Source organism: Eurypyga helias, unplaced genomic scaffold (assembly GCF_000690775.1).
Source record: "Eurypyga helias isolate BGI_N326 unplaced genomic scaffold, ASM69077v1 scaffold42877, whole genome shotgun sequence".
Classification (NCBI taxonomy): domain Eukaryota; kingdom Metazoa; phylum Chordata; class Aves; order Eurypygiformes; family Eurypygidae; genus Eurypyga; species Eurypyga helias.
The window spans coordinates 1-10,418 of NW_010261963.1; the positions used below are offsets into that span (position 1 = coordinate 1).

The 10,418-nt window shown below is 45.0% G+C and overlaps 1 protein-coding gene across 1 annotated transcript; it reads right to left on the reverse strand.

The window, feature by feature from the left end:
- Positions 1-134: 134 nt before the first annotated feature.
- APPBP2 (amyloid beta precursor protein (cytoplasmic tail) binding protein 2) lies at positions 135-9,385 on the reverse strand (the record flags this gene model as incomplete). The annotated part of the gene is made up of 9 exons (XM_010155537.1): positions 9,291-9,385; positions 8,038-8,189; positions 7,386-7,509; positions 2,404-2,572; positions 1,589-1,678; positions 1,036-1,103; positions 852-957; positions 395-519; positions 135-220 (listed from the first exon to the last, which is right to left on the reverse strand). Coding segments are annotated over exons 2-9 (889 nt in total), but the record flags the coding sequence as incomplete, so codon positions are not given.
- Positions 9,386-10,418: the final 1,033 nt, after the last annotated feature.

A 10,418-nucleotide genomic window follows, 5' to 3' on the forward strand; every position in this document is an offset into this window, starting at 1 on the left:
TAGCCGGAGTTAAACCACGACACGACCTCCGTCTGAAACCCCCCACTGGAGTCACACGGCCTGTCAGGGAACAGGATGAGCGCATCTGAGCGACCGATTTCAAAGCATCCCAGTGAGGCAGTCAAGGGCCCTACCTTTAACTCTCTTGGAGGATGCCAAGAGAAGATGGTCTTCTGGGAGAATGTGAGTTATAATGCCAATAGCACGTTCAGCATGGAACCTGAAGAGTTTAAATAAAAAATTCTATGTATTTAAGGTAGCAGCTGACTGATAAAGTATTAGAAACATTCATGCAATAAACAGATGCATTTAAATTCTGATTAAAAATGAAGAACATTTTGTCTCCATTTACAGTACCCAATTTGCTGCCAGTACCTCAAACAACTGTACTCACAGTGCATTGTCAAATTTTCCAGAGCTGTACTGGTGAACATACGAAGAGTAAGCCAAGTCTTCATGAGCTGTAGCTACATGTATGTTTTTACCTCCAAACACTGACTGCCGGATATCAAGAGCTGTCTGAAAGAGTTACAAAGCACCATTTCATCAGCTACACAGAAAAGCCCCAAACAAATCTCCCTCAAAAAGGGGGCAGAAGACAATCTACGGGCTCTGAAATTCTGGAGGTCCATCCTACGTACTCGAGGTAGTAGATGTACAAAAGGCACGTAAGAGTCAGAGAAATTAAAGAACCCAAAACCCCATAGTTGGGGTGTTTGGGTTTTTTGCAGCAATTAAATCAATTATGATCCACCTCCACGAATTAACTGCACATGAGTTTCAGTAGGAACACCTGAGAGATGATGAGCAACAACAGAAACCACAGACAGATGTTTAGTGCCACTGCATACCTGGTAGATTGCAACAGACTGGCATATATTGTCCACGTTGAGCAAGTAAAAGCCATAGTCCAGCAGAGTATCGGAGTATTTGGGGTGCTTGGCTCCAAAATGCTCCCTGCAGAAACACACTCACGTCACAAACTAAGGCGAGTTAAGTGCCGTTTCAGAAAGGTTCTTTTGGAGCGCTCCTTACCGGGCAAGGTAAACTGCATGTTTTATCAGCTGCTCCGCCTTCTTAAATTCACGTTTTACCACACAAGCCTGAAGAGGTGGAAACGCAGCAGGTGAAAAGGTGAACACTCAGAACTGCTCCCCCCAGACACCAGCCCAACTGCTAACTGCTGGTTTCAATTTCAAATTATCACCACAGTTACTAAAGGACAATTCAGTTATTTATGAGAAGGTTTACCGATAACATTAGTAAACTTGTATTTTATTCTGCCACAAAGGCTTAACTAAAGGGCTAGTAGGCTAGCACTGTACCTAGTCTGGATCAAACAGGGAAGCAGACCATCTTGCCATGGAATGCTCCCAGGGTAACTTTGTCAGGACATTCAAATCAACAGCTGTAACTCAGTTTCAGAAAGAAAAACCCCAAACCCCCACAGGTCCGAGACCGAGCTGGACCGCTTCAGTGGCTCACAAAACAGACCTGGTTTCCCAAGTGCTCTGGAGGTACCACCCACCCTCACCTGTTCTTGGTGGCAATTCAGTTACAAGAGAAACACGGAAAGTTTTAAATTCACCTTCGAAGCTTGTCGTAACACATCCACTACCACTTTTACAGGCAGGCCAGCTGTGATCTCCTTCATCGCTTCTATACACCACTTATAAGCCTGTCGAACAAAGAGGCGCCAACGTGATGCAGCTGCAACTTCGCTACGTTGCAACATTAAGAATGTTACTCGGCTCTGAAAACATACACTGCTCATTTACATTACAAAGCTTTTAAAAATACTGTTTAATGGCTGATGTGTAATGAAATCGGCTGTGTCTTAAAAAACAGACTTATAAAATGCTTACTTACACCTTCAATATTAACCTTAAGAGCCGTTTTTGCTAGCCTGAGATATCTATTAATTACAATGACTTTTACAGACAGTGTTTTATAATCTTTAAGCAATCCTCACAATTCCTGTTGTATAGGACAACTTCCTGGTCAGTGTCCTTCGGAGCTGCAGGAAAACTGCAGTTTATACAGCAGATAAGCTTAAGACACAGTTTTTATTAAAAAAAGTGCAAAGAATTATTATCTGTGTGCTGCTGCTAATTTTTACCTATTAAAATGAGCTTTTTCTGGTATTTCGTTTACAGGTGACCAACACATCCTACCAATCCACCACACATATTTCTTAATGCCAGACAAAATAGTGTTAACTCGGAATGGTGCACAGAAAAAAAGGTAACAAGTAAGTATTTCTCTGGTACTGCCACGCAGGTACCAAGAAAGCTGAGGAACTGCAGCTCGAAAGGCAAGGGGAGCAGTGAGCCGGTCACAGAACTGAGATCAGCAGATGTCACCAGCAGATCTCTGAAGAAAAACAAAAGCGAACCCCCTCACCTCATCGTAGTGGCTCTTGGCAAAGAGCAGCGCGCACAGCTCCCCGTAGAGCGCCGCTTTGTTCGCCTGCTGACCGTGTTTGGAAAGTTTGTCCATGTAAGACTGAGCCAGTTTGAAGGTTTCTTCTCCCAAGTGGTATTTACAGTTACCGTTCCGAACGTGCAGCAACCTTCGGAAGACGTAAAAAGAGATGCTCTGAATGGTGTCCCGTAAACCGTTTCGATACCCGGCGTGTCGGGGATCTACAGTTTGGCATTATGCTTACAACGGGACTGGGCTGCCACCCCAGCAGCCTGCACCGTGTGAATCCAGTTCCACAGAGGAGCTGTGTACAGCTACTGTTCCAGCACGCCACGCTTTGTCTCTTGCACGGCAAGGACTTTTACTGTTGGAGACGTCAAATGATTTACAGACTGATGCGCTTGGCATATCCAGTGCCTGAACCACTGTGGTGTGGTGGCTTTGGGTCTTACTTTTCATATAAATCCATTCTTCTCAATGCTGATAAAATGCCATTTCCAAAAGCCTGTAATCTACAGTATTAAATCCCTTCTACCTCCTTCCCAAAGCGTGGTAAACCGAAACAGACACCACGTAAGTACAGGTACAACTACTGCTGCACCTCTGCCCTTTCTCCTTCAACCTTACGCTGCACAGAGCTTCACAAGCGGGCAGGTATTGGTTTGGGAGCACAGAGGAGGAGATTCACAAGAGGGTCAACCACATCCGTTCAACATGACATCCAGCGCTGACTCAGCACCACCAGAGAAGAGTACTCGGTTGACCCAGCTCACAACCACCGCCTTGCCCCATCTCCTAGCCCGCTGCCTTCCCATCCAGCAGATTAACAGAAGCTTCAGGAAGTGACAGCCCAACACAGACAATGAAACAGCACAATGGAGACACACTCCTATTCAGCTTCAGTCTCCTATTTACAACAACAACACGACGGTTTTGTACGCGTAAGCTGACGCTTCTTTGAAGAGATACACGAGAAATGTGTGTGCTGGCGTATTCCAAGCCTGAAGGGTGGAATCGTATTCGTGCCCACTGCAGGGTAGGAAGAGACAGCAGTCTCCTCCCTTCAGCAAAGGCCTGCCATTTAGCACATGTGAAGTTTTGGTGAATGAACCTCCATCGTCCCTCCTGGAAACCTGTTATTAGACAATGAGTAATAGAGATGGAAAACCATCAGGCAAGCCTTTCCAGACCAGGAGGCCAACATAAGGCAGGAATAGAAACACACAAAGGGAAGCAGAAGGCGGGAGCTGTGTATAAAGGAGGCTCTGGGGAGACCTTATAGCACCTTCCAGTACCTGAAGGGGCTACAAGGCAGCTGGGGGGGGACTTTTTACAAGGGCCTGTAGTGACAGGACAAGGGGTAACGGGTTTAAATTGAAAGTGGGGAGGTTTAGATTAGACATCACGAAGAAGTTCTTCCCGGAGAGGGTGGTGAGGCACTGGGACAGGTTGTCCAGAGAAGCTGTGGATGCCCCATCCCTGGAAGTGTCCAAGGCCAGGCTGGATGAGGCTTGGAGCAACCTGGTCTAGTGGAAGGTGTCCCAGCCCATGGCAGGGGGTTGGAACTAGATGGTCTTTGAAGACCCTTCCAGCCCAAACCGTTCTGTGATACTGCAGAGAGGCTGAAGCTCTGAAAGCGTCAGCTAATGTACAGGTACAGCACTTTATACCTACACACGATCCAGTATGACAGCTCTTCCAGTGAAATGTTAGGGAGGAGGAAGGAACAGTGAGGTGTCTGATCAAATGTTTCCTCTACATCTGAGGAGAGATTTGTAAGTCCCTGTGGCCTTCTGCAACAGCAGACCAATACATCTGAGCGTGTCCCGTGATGCCCTGCCGAGACGTCTCACAAAGCTCCACACGCCAACAAGGAAATACAGTTCACGTGTTCACAAGAAGGGAGTGGCAGGCAAGCACACAGCAGATGCGTGTTAGCCTGGCAGAGAGAAGAGCAAAAGACAGACCTTCAAAAGACCCCTGCACCGAGCTACATAAACATCAGCTTTCCAGTGAGAAGCACAGCCACGTGGCTCGAGAACAGAAAGGAGACAGCAACAGCCACGTTTTTCCTTCAGTAATTCTGAGAACTACACACAACGTAGAAGCGCACTGTGCTCTCGGTGACAGGCAGCAGAAAACTAACACTAAAGCAATGAGAGACAGGAACTGTAAAAACACTAGAAAGTAAAACCAAGCAATTACAGTCTCCCTAAACAGGGAAACTATTTTGCCTGTACCATTCAACTGGGAGCTGCTATGTAACATCAAACCCACGAAGCCTAAATCCCATGGAATGGTGTAAGCCAGCAGGGACAGCACTGCAATTTAGATAAGTGCCTGGGAAAGATAATATCCAGCATCTGGATGCTCCAGAGACAGTGTCTAAAAACAAAGAACTTGACCAAAAACGCACGCTAAACCCAACCCAATCCTCTAGGATAAGCTGAGTTTATGTCATCCAGTTTTGAGTAACAAAATATCCTTTATTAATCCAAAGGAATTTTAGAAGATAAAGCCAAGAGGAAGAAGAAATGCCTTAGGACATTTATGCTAATAGCTCTGATTCTCCTTTGATGTCTGCAGTAATGGCTTTGGGGAACAACTCACCCCCCCCGCCAAATACAGTCCTCTCAGAGTACACAAATGTGGCAAAGACACTGTTACACAGCAGCTTCGGAAGGCTAAAAAAACATCAGGAAAAAAAACCAGGATTCAGCAAAATGTGAAACAATGAAGTGGGAGAACCACATATTTGGAATGTGTGTTTGTGCCTTATTGTTTAACCCGGAGTAAGAAGAGAAAGCACACCCCAAGGAGCTCAGCACACCCGGACAGTAGCGTGCAAGCTTGACAAAATTTCACATCTCTCAACTGTCTCAAGTTTCCCCGTATCATTTACTACAAATAAACACAAAACTATGTTTAAGCTACACAAAATTTTACTTCTTTTAAACCATACTGTATTAATAATGCAATGCATTAAACTTGCAGACTCTGTAGCTTTTAGAATAACAGCATTTTTTTTTGTGTCATATTTTCAAAAGCTGGACTTAAAATTCTGTTCTCTTAGAAGTCCACCTGAGTCACCCAGTGCAAGCACAGAGGTGAGAACAAGGTATCAGAGCAGGGATCTGACGGTAACAAGAAGTTTACCTTACTGCCTCGTGCTGAGTACAATTACTGCTCTCTCCCAAAAAGGGTTTCAGATTTTACATACTTGGCACTTCCAAAAGGGTTTTAAATTCTATTTGATACATTCCCAACTGAGCGACACTGTTGATCCCTTGGGAGATGCTGAGCACAAAGCAGCGTCTCCTCCCTCACACTGCTGCCCAGAGGGACCCAACACTACACGCAGCCATCAGCTTTCCTTCCCAGAGCAGAATGAACACCTCCCCTCCCGCAGCACTCATCCTAGCCCAAGATCTTTTTCTAGCACAAAACGATGCCCCATCCCTGGAAGTGTCCAAGGCCAGGCTGGATGAGGCTTGGAGCCACCTGGTCTAGGGGAAGGTGTCCCTGCCCATGGCAGGGGGGTTGGAACTAGATGGTCTTTAAGGCCCCTTCCAGCCCAAACCATTCTATGATTCTATGACACTCCTTCCACAGCTGGGTGGGCTCCATGCTCCTGCCCAACACAGAGTTACCTTTTTTCCTTTCTTCACCTTCCCCTCTCCTTTTTGTTTCCCAATATTTGGAGACAGGGAGGGAGTTTATTTTTAGGGCCCCCTCTCCAGCTTGCCAAACAGCCCAATACACCTAGGAAACTTTTTTAAGATTAATTAGAATGCACAGGACCAAGTACTGTATTATTCCCCAGTCCTAGGAAGGTGTACATGTGTGCCCAGTCTTCTCCTGGCACCACCTCATTGCTGGAATGAAAGCCAGCAGGAGCTGGCAGGGCAGCACAAGGCAGAGCAGCAACCGTTACCGCGACCCTCTGGTTGGCAGACAAAATACGCAGCTACAGGCAAAGCCTATTTGCTCTTCGTATTTGTCCAACCATAAAACAAGAGGCAGGCTCTTCTGGAGACGTTCTGGCAAACAATTCTGCCCTATATCCAGATAAACACAGTGCGTACCTCACTTCATTACAGCAGCTAAAAAAAGAAAAACCCCATTTTAACGACACTGGCTTGCAGACAGGTATTCAAGCACACACCTGTGGCACACTCAAGAGGTCAGTCGTGGTGCTACCAATGACAACCACCCGGCCGCTTCTGCAGACCGAGCTGCTGGCTGGGAGCAAACAGGACAAGACCTTATCAGCACGGCACACACCTAGATACACAGGGGTAAGAGCAGAGCAACTAAGAGCTAAAATCTTTGCGGCCTCTGTGAATGGAATCTCAGTGGACCCCACTGCAGGCCTTGAGAAACAAGGCAGGTACAAAACCCAAATGCCTCCTCAAAGCAAAAATTCTTTTCCAGCTATTTAAGCTGTGGCTGAAGGTGTTCAAAAGCACTGGACGTCTAGGTGTTTGCCTCATCACAGAATGAAGTAGCTCAGTATGGACCAAGAGAACTCGCTGGATCTGGAATCAGGAAAGGCACGTTTGCCTTTTATTTCTGCTCAACTTTATTTACATCATTTGTGTTTGGATTTGGCAAATTCATACGGTAGTATATTTAACTTCAGTAAACATCAACACATAACACTTTCACATGCAAAAACCCTTGAAAAACCCAAGGTGCTGTCCCACTCCTACTGTCCCACACCCATTATCTACGATATTTTATGCAGAAAGGCAAAACGGTGGGGTTTTTCCCCACTGTTGCCAGATTACAAGTTGAAAACCCAGGGGTTAGTCTAAAACAAGCACCTCCTCATCCTCAGCTCTAGCCAGGAAAGCACTTTGGCGCAGCAGAGCACTAAAGGGAACATCAGGAGCTTACTGGCTGCAAGGCAGCTGGTAACACACTGATGTGTACTTCACAGGAATGAAAGGTGAGCTCACCTTACGCAACATTCTACGGCTCGAAACCAATGAAGGATTTCATCATGAAGGGTGCATAACTGCAGGCAGGAAAGAAACACCTTCTCAGCATCGCTGTACCAGCCTGCATCTGATAGGAACCCTCCTGGAAAAATCAAGAACAAACAAAAATTTGAACAGCAAAACACCTCTAAAAGAAGGATTTGCTCAGGTCTGGTAAGACTTATTTTACAGAACTGCATGCTACGTATGGGAGTCCCAACAAGGTTAACCCCTTCAAGTCCTGACCTGAAAAGGATAAAATATAGGGGTATTCTCCTTCAGCTGAGGATGATTTTTTGGTGTTAAATAGTTTTACATAATTTTAGTACTGCTAAGTACTTCTTGACAGAAAACTGTAGGAAAGTCTTTATGTTAAGCATCACATCTGCTAACAAACTGTAACTCTAAGACATTTGAAATAGCAAAGATAAGCCTATAATTTCTTAGATATTGATAGTCAATACACTTCTCTTAAGGCACCAAGTAGTTTTCTAAAAGCTACATTCCCAAAACACACGCGTCCTTGAAAAAGAAATCACAGGCGTTAACATGAAACTAAGTTGGCCTTAGCTTGTCTGAAGCTCCTGCGAAGAACGTATCGCGCTTTAAACAGCTCATCATCACCAGTTACCTAAAACAAAACCAATCTGGATTGCTTTTTCTTTGACAGCAGAGTCCGATTCTGCGATGTAGGAGCACCGTCTACTGAAAGAATAGGCCAGTACGGAAGCAACCTTTACTCCATGGTCCATCAAGGCCTGAAAACAGTGATGAAGCAGATGTCTGAAACAAAAGAAAACAGCATTTGGTTACACATGAAGTTTTTAAAACGCTGCAGTCAGTTTTCTCAAGTGCCATGAATTCAAATGAGTACTGATTCAGAGAAATAACTCCAACCCTCTCTCAAACCAAAACCAGATGCATACGAGCATCATTGCCACTCGCAGAGCTAGCGGACTACAGTTGTTGGATTACACAACAAATAAAGTGAGTGTACACCGAGTTCTTTACAAGGACACCCTCCAGTGCAAGCAAAACTCCAGCTACCCACACAACATTCAAACTGGAAAACAACATTTTCAGCTAAAACTTAGAGGGGAGGAAGCCTCAAATCCACCCTCACCCCACAACCCCCCCAGAAATCACTGATAAGCGAGCAGTGACGAACCCATTAACATCACACACGTAAACAGTGGGAGAGAAGTAAGTCTAAAGACCCAGAGCTTATTCTGGTGACCAAGAATCTGATCTAAACCAGCCAAGTTCTGAGTGGTAACACCACAAACTGGCATGTTTAATGACAGGAAAACTCTTTAGGGTGATCCCATCAGTTTGATAACCCTTCACTTCAGATATGCTACAACAGCAAGAAACAGGCACTTTGCCACTGCTCAGGGACTGGCTGGGCACTGCTCAGCTGGTGGGGAGACACTGGCTTCCTTTACATTTGTGCGTTTTCTCCTCTTGGTTGTTTTCTTTTTCCTCTTTTTAATTACTCAATTGTCTTTACGTCAATCCACAAATTTTCACACTTCCCACTTTCACCCTTCCCACCAGGTGAGCGAGGGAGTGAGCAGCTGCGTGCTGCTCAGCCGCCTACCGGGGTTAAAACACCGGACTGGCTGCACAGCCGTAATAAAGAAACGGCTTGGGGAACCAGGCACCACAGGTGGCTCGGTATATTTACACAAAGGTTCCGACTGGTTTACTATGAGACAGAAAGACACAACCTAACTTCAAAGGTCACCTGTAAATCTAATGAGGTATTCTTATGGCTACTAGATGGGTATAAGACCGAGGAAATTAGAGACATCTTCCAAAGTCAGAACCTAGATCAAGAGGTAAGAACTGGAATGAGAATTATCGATGTATTAAGACACTTACCTTTTATCTAAAGCTCGTAGCACCTTTGCAAAAACTTCTAGTTCACAGAATTCACTACCCAGCTGGCACAAGCGGCCCTGTTGGTAAAGCTGAAAGAAAAGTATATATAAATGTTTACATTTCAGACAGGATTCTTCAGGGAAATTTATCTGAATAGTAAAGATAACTTATTGTGAAAACTAGGCTTCAGAGTATTAAAGTACAGCAAACCAAGAATTAATAGTTACGCTGTCTCCACACAGAAGAAACTGAGCACACAAGCTATGAGAACTCCAAACGTGCATTCAAGGGTTGGGTGCTTTTTTGCCATCTATGAATGTATTTTTAAGTATCTATTTCCACCTGCATCATCAAAACACTGCAACGCACAAGCTAGAAAGCCAAGACAAAACCAAGAAACACCCCCAGTCAACAAAAAATATAATTAATAGCTTCTTTGATACCAGATACTTTGAAAGCATTTAAAAATGACACAGTCACCCATCCACCAGTGCAAATAGATTTCATATCATATACAAATAAACCCCAAACCCACAGGCTCAGCAAGGGGTGACTCACCCATACCCAGAGCTGAAGACAGGCACGAGCCCTGACCCTGTTAACAGCTGAGCTTACGCAAGTAATTCCTGCCTAAGTAAATAGGAAAACTCAAGCGAATCCGTTCATGCGTTTATTAAAACGGTGGCTAGTTCTATGCCCCAACTGATTTGTTTCTGCAGACAAGCAAGTGTATCAGTTGATTTGTTCATAAAACGCCAAGCATGAAGGCAGTTCTTCATGTAACACATAGTTAAGCTGCAGAACTATCTGCCACATTATGCCATAAATACTATGAATTTACATAGGTACAAAAGCGACTGTACAAATATATATCAGAAAAATCCACTGCGGGCTATTAATTCCTGATCTCTTGGCCCCTGAACCAGAGGAGACTAAAAGCAGGGTACGTAACCCTAGGAAGCGTGACTATCCACTTGCCATGGCCACAGGTACCACCACCAGCCTCTGCTAGAGCCACAGGACTGGATCGCACCAGACTGTTGTGCTTCAACCATTTATGTTAGCCGCTCTAGAAAAACAGCAAACAGCCGCTTCTCTTAAACCAAAGAACCTGTGTGTGAAGGCAGT